We start from the raw sequence: 24,123 nt of genomic DNA, 5'->3' as shown, positions 1-24,123 counted from the left end.
AATTGTCAATTATTGCTATTCTTGTGTCTCTCACGCAGAATCCAGTCCTTCAGGAATATAGAAGACCTCTATATTTGTTAGGGTCGGCGAGTTGTCGCAGGCAGTCAAATTCAAACTTGTCCCTGACCCACTTAATTTATAAAATGACAATGAGATAGAAATAGTTTAGTTATTTGCTGAATCCTAATAGCGCTATGCTATATTGCAAAAGTTCATAATGGTCTTGTCGGAAAGGAGTAATTATATTATTAAGGATGGATGTATGTTGTGGAATTATAAAAGGACATACATGTGTGTGAGGAGGGCAGGTGAGTTATCACCGGCATCCCATCTGTATAGCCAACAGTTACACCCTGAGTTGGTATGCATTAAGCCCTTTTGCTCTCGGGGCAACCTCGAGTACAATGGAAAGCAAATCCTCATGGCGCCAAGAAGACGACCCCGTCCCCCAGATCTACCCCTCCCTAAACCCCTTATCCCCTAAATCCCTTGGCCCCCGATATCCTCCCCCCTACCCCCTCCTACTGTGAAGACCCAATCATCAATTCCCCTATTGTTCTGAATGATATAAAATTAAGCTAAGTTCGCTCAATCGAGGAAGAATGCTCATTTCCGAACCGGGTCCTGTGCTGTGAATCCTGAGCTGTAAACTCTGTGCTGTGAGTTCTAAAATGTATTTCTGTTGTAATCAAATGAGTATTTTTCCCAGTGTTATTAAAATATTTACAAGTGTTCATGGCTTTGTCTCTGCACATAAAATTGTTCTTCAACAGGAACCACAAGGATTTTTCGGGTCTCTATGGGCAAGTATATCGAACACCCTTCCCACCTCTTTCCTCAAGGTATTTTCACATGCTTCATTCCAGCAACAATAACAAGCATTTTACCACCATTTCTCTTTTTTCCAGTGTGTTGTTTCACTCCTGATGAACACATGTGCATTAGTCTTCTGAGATGTAACTGGACACGAGGACATAACTACGTTCATGCCGCCCCATTAAAGCATACACCTAAACATGTCCACATTATACACATAAAGCCGACACACCTTCATGCAAACCAGGCACCTCTTCCTCCTGCCCCTTAAATCAGCCCACCACAAGCGCACATCCTCAACTCTTGAAGGACAAACCACGCACAGTAGTTGTAGCTCGGGGTGTAGATGTGCCTGAACATCCGAGGGGGGCTTATCTCCACAACAATGAAAAAATAACCCACGTCCATGTGTGGTTGAGTTGTTGGGCTTTGTGTGCTTTCATTGCGAAGTAATTAGGGTCAAATCTTGTCCAAAAGCTGGCATATGATAACATATTGGACACTTTGTCTGGGGAGCGATGTCATAACGATGCAGGTTATAGGCAAAACAGACGCGTATAAACTGTCGAATCCAGCAAATTCCAGAAGTGAAGAAATTCCCGCTTTTGACCGATTTCTGTTTTTTTATTTTTGTTTTGCTTTTGCGATGGTCTGGAGTACTGAAAAGTAATCCCTGCCTCGACAATCTGCTGATAGGACCAGGTAGGCTCTCATATGTAGCCGAAGCAACTTTTCGGAGAAGATTCTCCAACTTTAGTTTTGTATGTAGCGGATAAGACCAACAGTTTTTGTGCCATCCCTACATATAGAGTACTCCCGCACTCTCGGGTATACAAAATGTTTCCAAAACATATCAACAAAAAATCAAATGGACTTGCACAAAATGCGACGAAAAGACAAATTTCCCCCTCCAAAAAAAAAAAAAAATCCTCTATGAATCGGGAACCGCCGGGAACATATAACGTACCCCCCTTTCCCCCCATTGAAACAACTAGGGCGTGCCCATACTATATATATATCTAAAATTATATCCCCCCCCTCTATTTACATGAAATGGTTTGGTCCATTCGCAAAGCCAAAGCGAACGGCTTGCGAGTACGGTGACAATCCCCCCCCTCTATTTACATGAAATGGTTTGGTCCAAAGCGAACGGCTTGCGAGTACGGTGACAATCCCCCCCCTCTATTTACATGAAATGGTTTGGTCCAAAGCGAACGGCTTGCGGAGTTTGGTAAAGAAATCGCCATAGCGTGCACAAACGCGCAGGAAAGCGAAAGAATCGCAAATTAGTTTTAATTAGTTTTAAAACATAGTTTAACGCCAACATAGCGGCAACATAGTTTGCCAACGTGAAATAAATGAATACGCTCTCAAATGTGCCGTCCGAGGCAGAGTCTGTTCGCCACGTTCGGCACACGTGATAACTCGCTGCTCTCTGATTGGTTGAATCGTTTTTTGGACATAGCTCGGTAACTACTTGTCCGATTAATATGAAACCTTGAAAAGGCACATCCTCGGGTCCCCAGCAATATACCTGGCAAGTTTAAAGTATATCGGACCCGTGGTTGTCGAGAAACAGCGGTCACAGACATACATACAGACATACATACAGAGATTACTGGAATTATAGATAGATAGATGCCGCAGAATACATTCACGGTATTTTCATCGTCCTTCGCCGATTATCGTCAACATTCGTGGGATTTGCGTCACCATTCGTGGATATTGCCTTGCCATTCGTGGTTTGATCCTCTCTATTCGTGGATTTTCGCGACTCGGGAACCTATCCCCCCTTTTCCATTGAAACAATGCCCTGCTATTCGCCGTTTTTCAATACAAGGGATTTTCCAGGAACCTATCCCCCGCGAATAGCGGGGTCCCACGGTATATGATATGGTGATGAACATGTTTTCATTCAATGTCTGATGGTCTCACTCAAATTTATCATATTCTTATGTTAGCGAAATTGGATTTGTCACAATATACGAGTATAATTCTGCAATCAACACAATCTTATCTTTAATCAATTCCTCATACCTGGAAACACGATGAAGCTAACTCCTAGGGCCTCTCACTCACTCACCGCAGGCAGGTTGGTGGTCTTTCCGTCTTCTAGCGACTCCTCTCTGGCCTTGCCCCCCCCCAGCTCTCTCTGGGCTCTGTCCCGCAAATATTCCTACAGGTCGCACAAGATCTGCCTGCAACCCTCTTATGGTTAAACTGTCAAAATCAAGACTCTCTGCTCACCTTCACTCCTTCATTCCTCTTTTCTCCCGCCTCTGGAACAAACTCCCTCACTCCCTCACTCTCTTCAATCCCACTCCACCCTCCAGGTCTTTAAAACAGCTGTTTACCACCATCTCTTATCTTCCCCCATCCAAAACCTTGATCTTTTCTATCCCCGCTAATTTCACCCCAATTCCACTTTTTTGAAATACCAACTTCTGTCCTGGAAGTCCTTGGTGTCCTTGTGTTTTATACTTCTCCCACTCCCTCCCCCCCTTCCCACGCCTCCTCCCCCCAAGCCCTCTCCCTCCCACACATCTCCCTGCTCTTAAATGTTGTGTGCTCTCAAGTGTTTGTGTGCTTCCCCTTCTCTTGTCTTCCGCTCCCTCTTCTTATATATTTTGTTTGTCTGGTTGATTTGTTTGTGAAGTAAATGTCAGCTCTTTCACGAGCCTCGATTCAGTATACAAAAAAAAACAAAAAAAAAAACATTTAGATCCCGAAACATATTTCTATGTCCTTTACTTAAATAGTTACGAGAGATATTCATCGGGTGTATCGTATGGCAGCCATATTGGATTTACACTCATGAGGGATGCTCCAATAGCAAAACAAAAAGTATTGCCTAATTAAATTCCCCATACCTGAAAACCAATATTAGGACACAAATCATCATTCCATTTCTACAAGGTTGGTAGTTATAAAAACATCTCCTGTATCAGGGGTTTGTGGGCGGCCATGTTGGATTTATGCAAATAAGGAGTGCTCCAATTGGCAAGATTTTTGTTCCAATCAATTCCCGCACCCAAAAAGAAAAAAACCCTTGAAGGGGAGGTGGAGGGGGTGGAAGTCGTTAGCACCTCCATCTTGTGACCCTTAGTCCTCCTCTCAAGTTTGGTTGAGATTGAAAAAATAACGACCCAGTGTATTTGGGTGTTTGGTGTAAAATTATTCAACAATTCCGTGCGTTTGGTGTGTAATCATTTTGAATGGTTTTTGTGTCTTTGATGTGAAGTAATTTAAACAGGTGATGTGCTTCTTTCTCTCCTGCAGAACTTCTGGAAGTCCAACTTTTATCTGCTTCGAGAAATCTCGAACAGACTTCCGGCCCCACTCCGTTTCATCAAGGTATGGACACATTCATTCCTCCACAAACAAACCTTACTGAGAATGAAGAAGCATCTGTTCTCTGTTGGACTGTTTTACGTTATCCTCTGAACCTGTGGTGTTTGTTGTTGGGATCCTAGATTCAAATGCTTGATATGACATCGTCACCAAATATTTCCTTTTCCTTGCGTTGGAGTCTCGTAAAATGCCACTCGTGAAAAGAGAAGACAATCACGCTGAAGACGCCACTAATCTAGCACACAATTCTCTCCATGGACCACCTCTCACCCTCTGTCATCTGTCATTTCAGTGAAATAACTAATTGTTAATTATTGCTGTTCTTTTGTCTCTCACGCAGAGTCCAGTCATTCAGGAACCACAAGGATTTTTCGGGTCTCTATGGGCAAGTATATCGAACACCCTTCCCACCTCTTTCCTCAAGGTATTTTCACATGCTTCATTCCAGCAACAATAACAAGCATTTTACCACCATTTCTCTTTTTTCCAGTGTGTTGTTTCACTCCTGATGAACACATGTGCATTAGTCTTCTGAGATGTAACTGGACACGAGGACATAACTACGTTCATGCCGCCCCATTAAAGCATACACCTAAACATGTCCACATTATACACATAAGGCCGACACACCTTCATGCAAACCAGGCACCTCTTCCTCCTGCCCCTTAAATCAGCCCACCACAAGCGCACATCCTCAACTCTTGAAGGACAAACCACGCACAGTAGTTGTAGCTCGGGGTGTAGATGTGCCTGAACATCCGAGGGGGGCTTATCTCCACAACAATGAAAAAATAACCCACGTCCATGTGTGGTTGAGTTGTTGGGCTTTGTGTGCTTTCATTGCGAAGTAATTAGGGTCAAATCTTGTCCAAAAGCTGGCATATGATAACATATTGGACACTTTGTCTGGGGAGCGATGTCATAACGATGCAGGTTATAGGCAAAACAGACGCGTATAAACTGTCGAATCCAGCAAATTCCAGAAGTGAAGAAATTCCCGCTTTTGACCGATTTCTGTTTTTTTATTTTTGTTTTGCTTTTGCGATGGTCTGGAGTACTGAAAAGTAATCCCTGCCTCGACAATCTGCTGATAGGACCAGGTAGGCTCTCATATGTAGCCGAAGCAACTTTTCGGAGAAGATTCTCCAACTTTAGTTTTGTATGTAGCGGATAAGACCAACAGTTTTTGTGCCATCCCTACATATAGAGTACTCCCGCACTCTCGGGTATACAAAATGTTTCCAAAACATATCAACAAAAAATCAAATGGACTTGCACAAAATGCGACGAAAAGACAAATTTCCCCCTCCAAAAAAAAAAAAAAATCCTCTATGAATCGGGAACCGCCGGGAACATATAACGTACCCCCCTTTCCCCCCATTGAAACAACTAGGGCGTGCCCATACTATATATATATCTAAAATTATATCCCCCCCCTCTATTTACATGAAATGGTTTGGTCCATTCGCAAAGCCAAAGCGAACGGCTTGCGAGTACGGTGACAATCCCCCCCCTCTATTTACATGAAATGGTTTGGTCCAAAGCGAACGGCTTGCGAGTACGGTGACAATCCCCCCCCTCTATTTACATGAAATGGTTTGGTCCAAAGCGAACGGCTTGCGGAGTTTGGTAAAGAAATCGCCATAGCGTGCACAAACGCGCAGGAAAGCGAAAGAATCGCAAATTAGTTTTAATTAGTTTTAAAACATAGTTTAACGCCAACATAGCGGCAACATAGTTTGCCAACGTGAAATAAATGAATACGCTCTCAAATGTGCCGTCCGAGGCAGAGTCTGTTCGCCACGTTCGGCACACGTGATAACTCGCTGCTCTCTGATTGGTTGAATCGTTTTTTGGACATAGCTCGGTAACTACTTGTCCGATTAATATGAAACCTTGAAAAGGCACATCCTCGGGTCCCCAGCAATATACCTGGCAAGTTTAAAGTATATCGGACCCGTGGTTGTCGAGAAACAGCGGTCACAGACATACATACAGACATACATACAGAGATTACTGGAATTATAGATAGATAGATGCCGCAGAATACATTCACGGTATTTTCATCGTCCTTCGCCGATTATCGTCAACATTCGTGGGATTTGCGTCACCATTCGTGGATATTGCCTTGCCATTCGTGGTTTGATCCTCTCTATTCGTGGATTTTCGCGACTCGGGAACCTATCCCCCCTTTTCCATTGAAACAATGCCCTGCTATTCGCCGTTTTTCAATACAAGGGATTTTCCAGGAACCTATCCCCCGCGAATAGCGGGGTCCCACGGTATATGATATGGTGATGAACATGTTTTCATTCAATGTCTGATGGTCTCACTCAAATTTATCATATTCTTATGTTAGCGAAATTGGATTTGTCACAATATACGAGTATAATTCTGCAATCAACACAATCTTATCTTTAATCAATTCCTCATACCTGGAAACACGATGAAGCTAACTCCTAGGGCCTCTCACTCACTCACCGCAGGCAGGTTGGTGGTCTTTCCGTCTTCTAGCGACTCCTCTCTGGCCTTGCCCCCCCCCAGCTCTCTCTGGGCTCTGTCCCGCAAATATTCCTACAGGTCGCACAAGATCTGCCTGCAACCCTCTTATGGTTAAACTGTCAAAATCAAGACTCTCTGCTCACCTTCACTCCTTCATTCCTCTTTTCTCCCGCCTCTGGAACAAACTCCCTCACTCCCTCACTCTCTTCAATCCCACTCCACCCTCCAGGTCTTTAAAACAGCTGTTTACCACCATCTCTTATCTTCCCCCATCCAAAACCTTGATCTTTTCTATCCCCGCTAATTTCACCCCAATTCCACTTTTTTGAAATACCAACTTCTGTCCTGGAAGTCCTTGGTGTCCTTGTGTTTTATACTTCTCCCACTCCCTCCCCCCCTTCCCACGCCTCCTCCCCCCAAGCCCTCTCCCTCCCACACATCTCCCTGCTCTTAAATGTTGTGTGCTCTCAAGTGTTTGTGTGCTTCCCCTTCTCTTGTCTTCCGCTCCCTCTTCTTATATATTTTGTTTGTCTGGTTGATTTGTTTGTGAAGTAAATGTCAGCTCTTTCACGAGCCTCGATTCAGTATACAAAAAAAAACAAAAAAAAAAACATTTAGATCCCGAAACATATTTCTATGTCCTTTACTTAAATAGTTACGAGAGATATTCATCGGGTGTATCGTATGGCAGCCATATTGGATTTACACTCATGAGGGATGCTCCAATAGCAAAACAAAAAGTATTGCCTAATTAAATTCCCCATACCTGAAAACCAATATTAGGACACAAATCATCATTCCATTTCTACAAGGTTGGTAGTTATAAAAACATCTCCTGTATCAGGGGTTTGTGGGCGGCCATGTTGGATTTATGCAAATAAGGAGTGCTCCAATTGGCAAGATTTTTGTTCCAATCAATTCCCGCACCCAAAAAGAAAAAAACCCTTGAAGGGGAGGTGGAGGGGGTGGAAGTCGTTAGCACCTCCATCTTGTGACCCTTAGTCCTCCTCTCAAGTTTGGTTGAGATTGAAAAAATAACGACCCAGTGTATTTGGGTGTTTGGTGTAAAATTATTCAACAATTCCGTGCGTTTGGTGTGTAATCATTTTGAATGGTTTTTGTGTCTTTGATGTGAAGTAATTTAAACAGGTGATGTGCTTCTTTCTCTCCTGCAGAACTTCTGGAAGTCCAACTTTTATCTGCTTCGAGAAATCTCGAACAGACTTCCGGCCCCACTCCGTTTCATCAAGGTATGGACACATTCATTCCTCCACAAACAAACCTTACTGAGAATGAAGAAGCATCTGTTCTCTGTTGGACTGTTTTACGTTATCCTCTGAACCTGTGGTGTTTGTTGTTGGGATCCTAGATTCAAATGCTTGATATGACATCGTCACCAAATATTTCCTTTTCCTTGCGTTGGAGTCTCGTAAAATGCCACTCGTGAAAAGAGAAGACAATCACGCTGAAGACGCCACTAATCTAGCACACAATTCTCTCCATGGACCACCTCTCACCCTCTGTCATCTGTCATTTCAGTGAAATAACTAATTGTTAATTATTGCTGTTCTTTTGTCTCTCACGCAGAGTCCAGTCATTCAGGAACCACAAGGATTTTTCGGGTCTCTATGGGCAAGTATATCGAACACCCTTCCCACCTCTTTCCTCAAGGTATTTTCACATGCTTCATTCCAGCAACAATAACAAGCATTTTACCACCATTTCTCTTTTTTCCAGTGTGTTGTTTCACTCCTGATGAACACATGTGCATTAGTCTTCTGAGATGTAACTGGACACGAGGACATAACTACGTTCATGCCGCCCCATTAAAGCATACACCTAAACATGTCCACATTATACACATAAGGCCGACACACCTTCATGCAAACCAGGCACCTCTTCCTCCTGCCCCTTAAATCAGCCCACCACAAGCGCACATCCTCAACTCTTGAAGGACAAACCACGCACAGTAGTTGTAGCTCGGGGTGTAGATGTGCCTGAACATCCGAGGGGGGCTTATCTCCACAACAATGAAAAAATAACCCACGTCCATGTGTGGTTGAGTTGTTGGGCTTTGTGTGCTTTCATTGCGAAGTAATTAGGGTCAAATCTTGTCCAAAAGCTGGCATATGATAACATATTGGACACTTTGTCTGGGGAGCGATGTCATAACGATGCAGGTTATAGGCAAAACAGACGCGTATAAACTGTCGAATCCAGCAAATTCCAGAAGTGAAGAAATTCCCGCTTTTGACCGATTTCTGTTTTTTTATTTTTGTTTTGCTTTTGCGATGGTCTGGAGTACTGAAAAGTAATCCCTGCCTCGACAATCTGCTGATAGGACCAGGTAGGCTCTCATATGTAGCCGAAGCAACTTTTCGGAGAAGATTCTCCAACTTTAGTTTTGTATGTAGCGGATAAGACCAACAGTTTTTGTGCCATCCCTACATATAGAGTACTCCCGCACTCTCGGGTATACAAAATGTTTCCAAAACATATCAACAAAAAATCAAATGGACTTGCACAAAATGCGACGAAAAGACAAATTTCCCCCTCCAAAAAAAAAAAAAAATCCTCTATGAATCGGGAACCGCCGGGAACATATAACGTACCCCCCTTTCCCCCCATTGAAACAACTAGGGCGTGCCCATACTATATATATATCTAAAATTATATCCCCCCCCTCTATTTACATGAAATGGTTTGGTCCATTCGCAAAGCCAAAGCGAACGGCTTGCGAGTACGGTGACAATCCCCCCCCTCTATTTACATGAAATGGTTTGGTCCAAAGCGAACGGCTTGCGAGTACGGTGACAATCCCCCCCCTCTATTTACATGAAATGGTTTGGTCCAAAGCGAACGGCTTGCGGAGTTTGGTAAAGAAATCGCCATAGCGTGCACAAACGCGCAGGAAAGCGAAAGAATCGCAAATTAGTTTTAATTAGTTTTAAAACATAGTTTAACGCCAACATAGCGGCAACATAGTTTGCCAACGTGAAATAAATGAATACGCTCTCAAATGTGCCGTCCGAGGCAGAGTCTGTTCGCCACGTTCGGCACACGTGATAACTCGCTGCTCTCTGATTGGTTGAATCGTTTTTTGGACATAGCTCGGTAACTACTTGTCCGATTAATATGAAACCTTGAAAAGGCACATCCTCGGGTCCCCAGCAATATACCTGGCAAGTTTAAAGTATATCGGACCCGTGGTTGTCGAGAAACAGCGGTCACAGACATACATACAGACATACATACAGAGATTACTGGAATTATAGATAGATAGATGCCGCAGAATACATTCACGGTATTTTCATCGTCCTTCGCCGATTATCGTCAACATTCGTGGGATTTGCGTCACCATTCGTGGATATTGCCTTGCCATTCGTGGTTTGATCCTCTCTATTCGTGGATTTTCGCGACTCGGGAACCTATCCCCCCTTTTCCATTGAAACAATGCCCTGCTATTCGCCGTTTTTCAATACAAGGGATTTTCCAGGAACCTATCCCCCGCGAATAGCAAGATATATGATATGGTGATGCTATGGTGATATGGTGATATGGCAAGATATATGATATGGTGATGAACATGTTTTCATTCAATGTCTGATGGTCTCACTCAAATTTATCATATTCTTATGTTAGCGAAATTGGATTTGTCACAATATACGAGTATAATTCTGCAATCAACACAATCTTATCTTTAATCAATTCCTCATACCTGGAAACACGATGAAGCTAACTCCTAGGGCCTCTCACTCACTCACCGCAGGCAGGTTGGTGGTCTTTCCGTCTTCTAGCGACTCCTCTCTGGCCTTGCCCCCCCCCAGCTCTCTCTGGGCTCTGTCCCGCAAATATTCCTACAGGTCGCACAAGATCTGCCTGCAACCCTCTTATGGTTAAACTGTCAAAATCAAGACTCTCTGCTCACCTTCACTCCTTCATTCCTCTTTTCTCCCGCCTCTGGAACAAACTCCCTCACTCCCTCACTCTCTTCAATCCCACTCCACCCTCCAGGTCTTTAAAACAGCTGTTTACCACCATCTCTTATCTTCCCCCATCCAAAACCTTGATCTTTTCTATCCCCGCTAATTTCACCCCAATTCCACTTTTTTGAAATACCAACTTCTGTCCTGGAAGTCCTTGGTGTCCTTGTGTTTTATACTTCTCCCACTCCCTCCCCCCCTTCCCACGCCTCCTCCCCCCAAGCCCTCTCCCTCCCACACATCTCCCTGCTCTTAAATGTTGTGTGCTCTCAAGTGTTTGTGTGCTTCCCCTTCTCTTGTCTTCCGCTCCCTCTTCTTATATATTTTGTTTGTCTGGTTGATTTGTTTGTGAAGTAAATGTCAGCTCTTTCACGAGCCTCGATTCAGTATACAAAAAAAAACAAAAAAAAAAACATTTAGATCCCGAAACATATTTCTATGTCCTTTACTTAAATAGTTACGAGAGATATTCATCGGGTGTATCGTATGGCAGCCATATTGGATTTACACTCATGAGGGATGCTCCAATAGCAAAACAAAAAGTATTGCCTAATTAAATTCCCCATACCTGAAAACCAATATTAGGACACAAATCATCATTCCATTTCTACAAGGTTGGTAGTTATAAAAACATCTCCTGTATCAGGGGTTTGTGGGCGGCCATGTTGGATTTATGCAAATAAGGAGTGCTCCAATTGGCAAGATTTTTGTTCCAATCAATTCCCGCACCCAAAAAGAAAAAAACCCTTGAAGGGGAGGTGGAGGGGGTGGAAGTCGTTAGCACCTCCATCTTGTGACCCTTAGTCCTCCTCTCAAGTTTGGTTGAGATTGAAAAAATAACGACCCAGTGTATTTGGGTGTTTGGTGTAAAATTATTCAACAATTCCGTGCGTTTGGTGTGTAATCATTTTGAATGGTTTTTGTGTCTTTGATGTGAAGTAATTTAAACAGGTGATGTGCTTCTTTCTCTCCTGCAGAACTTCTGGAAGTCCAACTTTTATCTGCTTCGAGAAATCTCGAACAGACTTCCGGCCCCACTCCGTTTCATCAAGGTATGGACACATTCATTCCTCCACAAACAAACCTTACTGAGAATGAAGAAGCATCTGTTCTCTGTTGGACTGTTTTACGTTATCCTCTGAACCTGTGGTGTTTGTTGTTGGGATCCTAGATTCAAATGCTTGATATGACATTGTCACCAAATATTTCCTTTTCCTTGCGTTGGAGTCTCGTAAAATGCCACTCGTGAAAAGAGAAGACAATCACGCTGAAGACGCCACTAATCTAGCACACAATTCTCTCCATGGACCACCTCTCACCCTCTGTCATCTGTCATTTCAGTGAAATAACTAATTGTTAATTATTGCTGTTCTTTTGTCTCTCACGCAGAGTCCAGTCATTCAGGAACCACAAGGATTTTTCGGGTCTCTATGGGCAAGTATATCGAACACCCTTCCCACCTCTTTCCCTAAGGTATTTTCGCACGCTTCATTCCAGCAACAATAACAAGCATTTTACCACCATTTCTCTTTTTTCCAGTGGGTTGTTTCACTCCTGAAACGCACGTACTTTCATCTCCTGGGACGTAACTGCGCACGAGGACATATATAAGCACATGCCGCACATCTCAAATATACACCCAAACATGTCCACACGACATATCAGGCCTACACATCCATTTACGAGAACAAGCCACCATCTCTTCTTCCTGCCCTTTCACCCCATCCCCCCCCAAGCACGCATCCTCAACTGTTTAGAGACAAACGACCCGCAGTGGTTGTCGTCAGGGGTGTATCGGTGCCAGAGCATCAAAGGTGGAGTTTATCTCCTCAACAACAAAAAAAACCCACATTCATGATTGTCTGAAGCTTTGTGTGTTTTCATGGCCAAATAACCGGGGTCAAAGCTTGTCCCAGAGCTGGCATATCTCAAGACGTTGGACACTTTGCCTCGGGAGCCATATTATAACAATACATGTTGTAGGCAACACTGACCCGTATGAATTGCCGAATACAGCAACGTCCAGACGCAAGACGAACTTTCCAACCATTTCCCAGATTTAGTGAATTATCCTGTGTTTACAAAAAGTATTTACACCCTGGAGGATGTGAAGGCAGAGACAATTTTAGATTCCTACAACTCGTTGAAGTCTGGGTGGATATCAGTGATTTGGTTGTTCAATGTAGAAGCTCGATGCAATAGTTCATCATCTTTATCACAGAAAAAGCAGGATGTTCCTTCAGTTGCCATGGGGGATTGTTTGACTGGAATGGGTCTTTAGGGGGCTCTCTGATACAACTGCTCTCTGTCTGTTCCCCTTGCATCTTCATGTTGCTGACTTTATGACAGCATGGCTTAGCGGTTAGGGTGCCGGCTTGGGATACCACGATCCTGGGTTCGAATCCCGGTCGATCACTGAATTAACGCCAGGGGGGTTGACTCGGCCTGTCATCCTTCCAAGGTCGGCAAATTGAATACCAGTTCACTGGTTATTCCCTGTGTGTCGCAAGAGGCGATGAACAGGGTTGGCGGCAGGAAGGGCACCCGGCTGTAAAACATTGCTTCAAAAAGGGGACCAAGGTGCCCAAAAAAGGCCAACCCCCGCTCTGTGGGGTAAAATGGCCTCTGAAGGTGGTTTTTCTATACTTTCCTTCTCCTTCGTCCAGCCTTGACACGTTCATGCCAGGTGGTTATATGCAACCCAGATCCTGAGAGCTCAGTAGATTTTTAGCAAATGTTGCATACCTTAAACTGTAACTTTCGCTTGTATTTCTTGCTGGACAAATAAGCTTTTGTCGTCTTCACACAAAGCTCAGATATATCCGTTTGTAGGGCGAACCTTTTTGCTGCTTGCTCGGCTTGTACTGGGCTCCGGGAACGTCTGCCTATTCATTTGACAGGGTTCTGATGACACATGGCATGGCTTGCCCCCTTGACTCGTCCTGGGTTCTCGGTTACTTTGTACAAGCATCGTCCTAGTTATTGTCTATATGGACATTCTACTAACGGTCTTAGAGTTTATAGCTGTACACCAACACCACAGTTCTGTCTGTAAATGTGCTATACCACATGCAATGGGTGCCTCCCTCCACCCCTTCTTTCTAAAAGTAAAGCAAACTAGAGGGCAGCTGATGGCACGCCTTTGCGTATTCTCATGCTTACCACCGAAAGCAAAGTTGAAAGATGGCAAAAAGTTCCACTGGGAATGAATAATCTAATATCAAATGTTAAGTTTAATTTTTTTTTGGTTTTGGCTCTGTGACCCTGAGCACCCCACCCCTGGAGTATGAATCCGGTGGTCAAATCCAATAAATCGTTACATATTTAATGTGTCCCCCAATTTTGATCGCATGTACAACGTTTCATTTAAAGATATTTTTAAATGTGCCCACAATTGCATTTTTGGGGATTTGACCCTGCTCCAGAGGTTGGCGCCAAAACGAGACCTCTCTCTCACCTTCATGCCATGTGGCGATCATAACTACCAAGTTTGGTGAATTTCTGCCCAACAGTTTAGAAGGAGATAGGCGTGCCAGATGGACAGAACGGACAAGAGATAAGGTGCCGAATGCAATAGCCCCACGACCCACGTTTTTTTCAAAAAGCCTAGAGATGATTATCAATAATTAAAAATCCATCTATGCATATTATTCGTACATTACAAGTAATCGCACGAGCATTGAACAACAGATAGTAGTTCCAGCAAATTCAATTTATATCCACCCAGAATTGTATGATTTTTGGCTCGACTACAACGAGCTGGAGAAGAGCTGTTAAAGCAATGACGATTTTGTCCGTCGAGATTTGTCCGTCCTTTCTTATGTGTGTCCACTGAATTTAGTTCCTCGCCCGAGGCGACTCAATGGATCTGTTTGAAACTCGGCGTGATGATTCATGACGTCCATGCACAAAACTAGAGGAGCCCTTTGTATTTCCATCCAGGTGGTGAGATAATTAGCTAATTAACACAAAATCTATGTTTGCATGTCCATCACATATCGCGAGATGAGAGATTCCATCATCTCACGAGATGTTTAGTTGTTTCATATAAACCATAATGTAACCTCTTGATTTAATTTTATTTTAATCGTAATTTAATTTGACCTCTTGATTAATTTTAACCCATTAATATTTAATCTATATAAAATGGAGCAGTGTATGTCCACTGTCCAGCCACCAACCCACGTGACGATGTCTCTTAATTATCCGGTGGACAGAGGTTATGTTTTCACCCCTGTCTGTCTGTTTGTTAGGATTGTCTGTCTGTCTGTGTCTGCCTGTGAGCAGGATATCTCAAAAAGTTGTGGACAGATTCGGACAAAAGTTGGTAGACAGATTGGTTGTGTGACTCGGACGGATTGATTCGGTTTTGGTTGAAGTCCGGATGCAGATCTCCGGATAGGAGAATTTTTTTAATTTCCCAAGTGATTCTTCACCATCAAGAGATGGGGCCAAACACGATCTATAGCATGGTATTTCAAAAGATTGTGGAATGTTTAGGACAAAGTGTGTGTGCCTTGGTGAATGAGTTGGGTGGATGACAATGGCAAGCTGATTAGATTTTGATAAAGGTCCGAATGCCGTTCGAGTTACCCTGTGCTCGCGAACCGAAAAACTGGGTTAGGCATTCGGTGGTGTCCGTACGTACGTGTGTACGTGCGTGTCTGCATTTTTAAAATTTATTTTCTCGGCAACCATTGGTCCGATTGACATGAAATTTTACCATAGGAGCTCGTGTTGCCTGTATCATTTTTTAAATTCAGAATTATGATGTCATAGGTCACGTGGTACGGACGCCATCTTTGAAAAACGTTACACCTCTATATCCTCGAAACAGCTAAATGCCAAAAATTTAAATAAGGCTCATTGTGAAGTACTCCACATGAGGAATAAGATATGTTTATGATGATATCATCGGTGCCTTAGTTATGACGTCGTCATTCGACAAGTCCGTCGAGATTTTCTCTGCAACTGTTGGTCTGATGCACACGAAATTTTTACCATAGGAGCGCCTCCTCCTGTAGAATATTTTAATGACGATTATGATATAGTTGGTCACATGGTACAGGCGCCATCTTGGAAAAAACAAAAAATGATGCACCTCTATATCTCCAAAACCTCTCCATGGGAAAAATTGGAACATGGCTCATTGTAAAGAACTCCGCATGGGGAATAAGTGTTGTTAACAATGACGTCATTGGTGCCTTAATTATGACGTCATAATTCGACAGGGACAACGCTTAGGCTGATCAGTTTTCTAATGTATTGAGCATGATCTACGCAACAATTATGTTGGAGAATATACATTTATGATGTAATAGCTCACATGGTCTGGCAGCCATATTGGATCAAAGAAAAAAAACCTTCAAAAACAAGAGTTGGCTCACACCAAGTTGACTGCGCAGGGTAAGTATTCTTTGAATGCCATCTAGGTTTGGTCATGTGACCAAATATTTTCGGTGACTTCTGGGCATGCAAGGCAAGCAGGATGGCCTCGAGGTATACACACTCCTCTCTAAGCTGTATGGCCTGGGTTTGATTCCTGACCCAGCTATAAATTGTCATCCTCGTGTTTCACAAGCATAATGATTCATCAGTGTGTGTGCCTGTGTGCCATCCCTCGGCTGGGCATTAAAGTGGGTGTTCCATCTGCCAGCCTTATTGGCGGATGTTAAACATCCCACAATGTCCTTTGCAAAGAGTAGGTGAGTTATTACCGGCAGCCTTGCAAAATTCCAAATTCCGAGTATTTAAAAATCCAGGAAATTGTAACTGAAAATGGCTCGTCACATAACTTGAACAAAGACAATGGGATATTGGGATATTGCAGGAAAATTTGGGAAGTATTTAAAAAATCTCTACAAGATCAATGCTCATGGGATGGCAAGGTGACAGAGGGCATGAAGTATCTCTGAGGCAGTGGGGCAATATTTGCACACAATATGTAAGGGAATGAATGCACAGGAAAAGAGGAGAGAGAAGGAAACAGTAACTTGCAAGTAAGAGGGTTGGGTCATGCGGTCAACGTGGGTAAAAAAAACAAAAAACATTTGGTGTAAGAATTAGCAAATTATGATGAATGGTGATGATTGGTAGTAATGGGAATTGACATGAGATGGTGTGTCATCTGCTTTGAAGCCTTGAAGGGAAGAGTGGGATGGAAGATTCTCAGAGAGGTGTTCCCACAAACAGGAGAAAAGACGAACTGAGCGTTGATTGTGTGCTCGACTGATATATTACCTGCAATGAGCCTGAAGTTGCTTTTTCTTTGTCACATTTGATAATTCACTGTTTGTATCAAAATGAACGAAAGTTTATACATTTACTTCTTGTTTTGATCAACTTAAAACTTTTACTTGTGGATAGATGAGTGAAAACCTGAGACTGTTTCATTTCTTTTTCAGTCCCTGAATGAAGTGACTTCAATTCTAAAGAAATGTAAGTGACCTTTCTAATTTCCTCATCTAAAATATGAAGCTCTTTCTAACTAATGACTCACTCACTCATTCATTGACTGATATATATGTTTAGTACCTTCCAGTTGTGGTAGAAAGCTGAAATATTGCATATTTATGCAACCTGGAGCCAATGTCAAAGGAAAAATTACAAAACAATCGGAAATTTTTCATAAAGAAAAATATCAGCGAATAAGGGTTGGCCGGTGCAGACTCGTTCTGACCACAGAGAGTTGCGTGACCCAAGACAATGGACTGCTTCGCAGAATAATGCAATGGCAACAAATGATATTGTAACGGTCGTCTGGTTTGTTTTGTGTTGCCTGGTATGAATCCGGCGAGTCTTGTTAAAACAACCACGACAGTCACCCGCTTCAAAGGCCCCCCTGCTGGATTTATGCCTGAAGATCTGTGCATGACTTGAAGATTTCTGTCCATCAACACTGTCCATGCAACCTGACTGCACTTGGACAGTTATTGTACAGAATAATGGGAAAATATTTCCCAATCAAGGTGTGCAAAGTGGGTAGTGACCTACCCCAACAGACTCACAGCTGTAATTGCTGTAAAAGGTGCTTCCACCAAGTAATAACTCGGGGGGGGGGGGGGGGGGGTGGGTGGACATTTATCTAACCAAGATATTCTAGTTTTGTATTTTCAATTAACTTTCTGAAATTTGCAGAATTCGTTTTTCACTTGGAAATTATGGGTTACGATGTGTAAATAAAGGTGGAAAAAGTCTCATTTAATGCAACTTAATTCCAGGCTATAAAGCAACAAAAGGTGAAAATTTGAAAGGGGGTGTAGACTTTCTATAGGTACTGGATGCAGTAGTTTGCTGTGTGGTACAAACTCCTTGGTGGATGAGTTGAGATCGTTTGTTGAGATGAACCATCCAAATGTTCTTTTTACAGGTATCTTGGAATTTCGTGGTTATTTGTGCATGATCGCCATCTCCATACTATGTTTGAAAGTGATCCTGAACATCATCTTTACGGTATGGATTGAATGTATACTGCTGTGAAAAAGTCTCAGCTATTTTGCATTTTTCTCCTCTGATGCAGATAGGCCATGGGCTACTATACCTGCTAGTGTACCTCCCTCCCCCTCTCCTCTTCCCCCCAAAAACTTCTGACACTATTTTTCTGATGCCCGAGAGCAAGTATCCTGAATATGAAATCAAATGTTAACATTGCATAAGTTGGGTCGAACTTGTCATTTTGGATAAATATTTAGAGGAACCCTCAAAACGCGACCATGGTCGATTCGCGTCACATTCAATTTCCATGTTTCATACTTTGGTAAGTTGTGTGGTCATTATAGCAGTAATGCACACAAATGAGGTGCCAAATGAAAGCTTAGCTTCTGCTGGTTGTTATAAAATCAATATTATCATGTTTCAGAAAGATTTCATGTGAGTTATTGGACTACATATGTCTGCAACCCCGTGTAATGAAACAAATGAACATGCTACCCAGTATATCTTGCTTGGTGGTAGCTTGTTCATTTGTTAATGGGCATACATTCTGTGAGACTAGTTTCACCATTCATTATATTTGTAATCTTCATGACCACATGTTACATCATAGAATCATAAAATATAGAATTGGTACATGAGGTGTTGATGCATTCAATCCCATGAATGTACGCTCGCTGATTTGCTTTTTTCTATAAATGAGTGATACTTTTGAACTTGCCATAACTTTGTCAGTTTTTGTCATAAAATAATAGTTGTGGTACCAAATGTTAGGTATATGGACACAGTTTATTTTAACATATAACGTGTATAAATAAAGTCTCACATATGCACTTAAAAAAAAATGTAGAAATTTCATCATTTTTGTGACGCACCAATATGTACATGGGGTTGCAGGCATATGTTGTCCAATAACTCACATGAAATATTTCTGACACATGATAATATTGATATCATAAGAACCAGCAGAAGTTAAGCTTTCATTTTGTACTTCAACTGTATGTACAGTCATCCCTCGCTATATCGCGGTTCACTTTTCGCGGCTTTGGTACATCGCGGGTTTTTCTCGCTAGTATATGTAAAATTATATCGCGGATTTTTCGCTATATTGTGGGATTTTGCGGTATAAATGTATTTTTATATACTATTATTTTAAATATTTTTGTGGTAAAATAAGCATTTTCTAGCCTAAAAAATTAAAAAACGTAAAAAAATAAGAAAAATACAGTATTTAAAACATATTACAAGAAATAAAATACTGTACATAGTGTACAGTAGAAGAGTAGACAAAGAGACAAAGAGTCGTGCGTATGGAAAACGCAGATGCGGCAGCCTCCACTTGCGCTAGTTACCCACGTAATGGGTAACTGTAATGCTCTTTCTGGCTGTGCAGTACATTCATCATCGTCATCACCTTCATCATCATCAGTACTGCACAGCTAATTCATCATCATCTTCATCACGCAAGTTGTAGTATTGAAGAGCCGGGGCTCTTGCTTGATACGGACGAAATGACGGGCAAGACACAAACTCGTCCGAGAAGATATTTATTCTCAAAACCAACTCGGGAACACTGAAAAGCCCGTTTATCGGGCTGCATTATAAAGCACAACCAGAAACCGAAAGCCACGCCTCTCAAGCGTGGCGTGCTTGGTGGTCACGTGATCAACAGGTGTAGCTGATTATACCCGCACGCGTGGCACGCTTTGGCGGTCACGTGACCAGCCACTCTGGCGCCGGGGATCCCCGCCGGTGACGTCACCGGCTGGAGCAAGGAGATTCTAATGCTGGTCTTGCTTGGGGAACCCATGGGTCGCTACAGTATCTTCAATGGTGAGTACCCATTAGAATTTTATATGTTGTTAAAATTACGTATGTTTAAGAGTGTAAAAAGTGTTTAAGAGTATAGGAAGTGTTTATAAGAGTATGGGAAAGGTTAATAAGAGTGTGGGGAGGGTCATAAAGCTTTAAAATATATATAAATAATAAAATAAAAATATGGTCGCTACTTCGCGGATTTTCGTCTATCGCGGGGGGTTCTGGAACGTAACCCCCGCGATAAACGAGGGATCACTGTATTACTGCAAAAATGACCGCACAAATTGCCAAAGTATGAAACGTGTAAATTGAGTGTGATGCGAATCGACCATGGTCCCGTTTTGAGGGTTCCTCTAAATATTTATCCAAAATGAGAAGTTCGTCCCAACTTATGCAATGTTAACATTTGATTCCATGTTCAGGATACTCTAGGCCTCTAGGGCATCAGAGAAATATAGTGTCAGAGGTTAATGAGGAAGTGGGAGGGGAGGGAGGGTACACCAGCAGCTGCAGTAGCCTTTGGCCTTAGAAGTAAAAGTTTGTGTTCAATGCAAATACACCTTTATGGAAAAAAAATAATCTTGTTCCTATTACTAGATTTATACACAATATAATTTGATATAAAGTTATAAACGAACATTGATTAGGTTCATCCTTTTCTTTCAAAATTATGAGCCTGGTGTTGGCTTAGCGGTTAGGGTGCCGGCTTGGAATCCATGGATCCTGGGTTCGAATCCCGGCTGATCGCCGAATGAACGCCAGGGGGGTTGACTCAGCCTGTCATCTTTCCGAAGTCCGGAAAACTGAATACCAGCTCACTGGTAATTCCCTGTGTGTTGCAAGAGGCGACGAACAGGGTTGGCGGCAGGAAGGGCATCCGGCCATAAAACATTACTTCAAAAAAGGGGACCACGGTGCCAGAAAAAGGCCAACCCCTGCTCTGCGGGGAAAAATGGCCTCTCAAGGTGGTCTCTTTTCTTTCAAAATTACTTAAATTAATCTCGGTCTACTTTCAAATAAATTTGTTATAAACTCTTGTGGAATAGTGCTCCATGCCTCTCCCAAGACCTTCCAAAGATCATCTAAGTTGGTGCTGCTGAAGCAGTTACAAGGCTACAAGCCTGGTCGGGTCGCCACTTCGACAAAGGAAGTTTGGGTAGGCATTTGGAATTTGGCCATGGTGCTGGCAAGAGTTTGCCTACTCTTCGCGAAGGATACGTGAGATATTTAACTTCCACCAGCAAATGCCAGTGACGGGATGCCCAGTTTAACGTCCATCCAAGGGACGGCACACAGTAATGAATCACCCTGCCTTTGAAACGCTGGGATGACGATTTATAGTTGGTCTTTTTTTTCTTTTTTCTTTTTTGTATACAAGATCGAGGCTCGTGGAAGAGCATAAAGATTGATGTAAGCTAAGCTATAAAGATTGATGTAAGAGCTAAAAGATGGGCTGAGATTAGAATCTAAGCTAGACAGCTTTGAGGTGAGTGTATGTACCTCTTGGCCATCCTGCCAGCCTCATAGTCCCATACAGCTTCAATAATATTGAGAGCTGGGCTTTGAGGGGTCTATTATATGCATTCCAGTTCAAGACTCCAGCTTCAACTTTATTTTGCAAATAAGTTTTAATTATTGCAGCTGTGTTTTGGATCATTTTCTTGCTATAAGATTAAGTTTGAACCAGTAAGTCTTGTAATGCTGGGGTAGAGAGAGCATAAAAACCACCTTTAGAGGCCATTTTTCCCCGCAAAGCGGGGGTTGGCCTTTTCGGGGACCGTGGTAGTTGTTGTTTTTCGGTCCCCTTTTTGAAGCAATGTTTTACGGCCGGATGCCCTTCCTGACGCCAACCCTTTTTGCCGCCTTCAACGACAAACAGGGAATTACCAGTGAACTGGTACTCAATTAGCCGACCTCGGAAGGATGACAGGCTGAGTCAACCCCCCTGGCATTAATTCGGCGATCGACCGAGATTCGAACCCAGGATCCTAGGATCCTAAGCCGGCACCCTAGCCGCTAGCCCAACACCAGGGATCCCAACACCAGGGGGTAGAGAGAGCATGGTGGATGAAAATTTGTTGCACCTTGTGCAGTCAATATACAGGGTGTCCATAAAGTCTGGTTCGAGTTTGGTTGTAATAAGATTATAAAATCGGAACAAGAATTTGTGGACACCCTGTACTGTTACAGCCACGGAATTCTAAGCACCCCAACAAAACGCCAGGCTGGAAGGGAACAAATGGTCACCACATCAACCCGAAATTTGGTGCTTGTCGTCGGCATCTTAAGAACCATGTGCATTCATGTGCCCTGTTCAAGTTTGTTCCTGGAAATGATAAAAATCTTCTTTTTCCTTCAGATACGCCACAATCGTCGGATGCGCAACTGTCGTCGGAAGATGACCAACGCTATTCAGAAGATACGCAACGATCGTCAGAAGTGGGAAAGCATACGATCAGGACAGCAGCCGGTACGTATGAGTTATGCTTTGTATCATAATCTCCATGCAAATGATGGAATATTTGTTTCTCGTTTCTGTATTGTTTTTTATTTCAGTGGTTTGCAAAAGTATTCTAACCTTACCAATAATGCCACATTTAGATGAATTACAAATTATGCAGAAATAATTTTTCCAAATGAACTTTTTTTATTCATAACTGAAGAGATCAAACTAAACATTGTTATATTTGAAAGGGGTTACATGTCAGGAATTCCTGCAAAAAACATGTACAAATCAAAATTCACTTGTTGCAAAAGTATTCAACTCCTTAGGTCAGTACTGGGTGGAGGCACATTTTGCAGCAATGCCTGCTGTGAGTCATTTTAGGTAGGTTTCTACCAGCCTTGCACAGTGAGATGGTGAAATCTTTCCCCAATCTTCACGTAAAAATTGCCCCAGTTCTGTCAAGTTTGATGGGGATCGTCGATGGACTGCAGTCATCAAATCTCGCCATGAATGCTCATTTGGGTTCAAGTCAGCACTTTGACTGGGCCACTGAAGAACATTTTTTTTTTTTCTTATTCGGCCACTCCAGTGTGGCTTTAACTTTGTGTATCGGATCATTATCTTGCTGAAATGTGAATCTCCTACCCAGTTTCAGATTCATGGCTCACTTAAGCAGGCTTTCATCAAGGATTCTCCTATACTGTACTATGTCCATTGTCCCTTCTATCTTGCCAAGCTTGGCAGTCCCTGCTGATGAAAATCAGCCCCATAACATGATGCTGCCACCACCATGCTGGCCAGTTGAGACGACGTTGACTGGGTGATGGGCAGTGTTCGGCTTGCTCCAGACCTAACACTTTGCATTTAGGCCAAAAAGTTCCATCTTGGTTTCGTCGGACCACAAAACTTTTTGCCACATGGCTTCAGAATCTCCGGAGTGGTTTTTTGCATACCACAAATGGGCCTCAAGGTGGGCTTTTAGGGTAATGGCTTCCTTATTGATACACTACCGTACAGGCCAGACTTGTGGAGTGCTTGGGATATTGTTGTCATATGCACATAGAGACCAGTCTTTGCCATAAAGGCCTGTAGCTCTTTCACAGTTGCCATTGGCCTCTTGGTGGCCTATCGATCAGTCTCCTCCTTGCTTGGTCATCCAGTTTGGAGGGACGGTCTGATCTAGGCAGGGTCTTGGTGGTACCATTCGCCTTCCACTTTTTAATGATTGTCTTCACTGTGCTCCAAGGGATATTCAAGGCCTTTGAAATATTTTTATACCCATTCCCTGATCTGTGCCTTTCCATAACTTTATCGCAGAGGTCTTTTGAAAGCTCCTTGGTGCTCATGGTTGAGTCTTTGCTGTGAAATGCACTACCCAGCAGAGGAAACCTGCCTGAAATAATCAGAATCACTGCATTTAACATAGGTTGAGGCCAATTAACTTTGTGTGTGATTTTGAAGGTGATTGGTTGCACCTGAGCTAATTTACAATTGCTATTATAAGAGGCATGGGCACTTATCCAACCAAGGTATTCTAGTTTTGTATTTTTACTTCATTTTCAAAATTTGTAAAATTTATTTTTCACTTGAAAGTTGTGGATCGCGATGTCTAAATAAAGGTAGAAAAAGTTCGATTTACTGCAATTGTATTCCAGTCTATAAGGCAAAAGTTGAAAATGTTGAAATGGGTTGTACACTTTTTCAGCACTGTGTGTGTATATATTGTTACGGATCTCGGTTTCGGCACTCCTCTTACCGAGGGGGGTTTAATCCCCT

General features: G+C 42.7%; 1 protein-coding gene across 1 annotated transcript; it reads left to right on the top strand.

Moving 5' to 3' along the window:
• The first annotated feature begins 787 nt into the window (after positions 1–787).
• Positions 788–23,101, top strand: LOC144893046 (uncharacterized). Its single transcript, XM_078782656.1, has 9 exons — positions 788–842; positions 4,096–4,170; positions 4,508–4,591; positions 7,845–7,919; positions 8,257–8,340; positions 11,630–11,704; positions 18,022–18,104; positions 22,261–22,371; positions 22,937–23,101. Exons 1-9 carry the CDS (start codon positions 800–802, stop codon positions 23,099–23,101), a joined length of 795 nt encoding a protein of 264 aa, XP_078638782.1. The 5' UTR covers positions 788–799.
• Positions 23,102–24,123: the final 1,022 nt, after the last annotated feature.

The sequence above is a fragment of the Myxine glutinosa genome, chromosome 7 (assembly GCF_964187855.1).
Source record: "Myxine glutinosa chromosome 7, kmMyxGlut1.1, whole genome shotgun sequence".
NCBI lineage: Eukaryota > Metazoa > Chordata > Myxini > Myxiniformes > Myxinidae > Myxine > Myxine glutinosa.
The sequence above is the reverse complement of the archived record's forward strand: the minus strand, read 5'-3'. Positions and strand labels throughout refer to the sequence as shown.

Bases quoted from the DNA above. Each gene is read 5' to 3' on its own strand.
- LOC144893046 (XM_078782656.1), top strand. From the start codon at position 800: ATGGGCAAGTATATCGAACACCCTTCCCACCTCTTTCCTCAAG. The intron at 4,592-7,844 runs GTATTTTCACAT...TCTCTCCTGCAG, and splicing joins TTCCCACCTCTTTCCTCAAG to AACTTCTGGAAGTCCAACTT. The intron at 22,372-22,936 runs GTACGTATGAGT...CGGCCACTCCAG, and splicing joins TACGATCAGGACAGCAGCCG to TGTGGCTTTAACTTTGTGTA.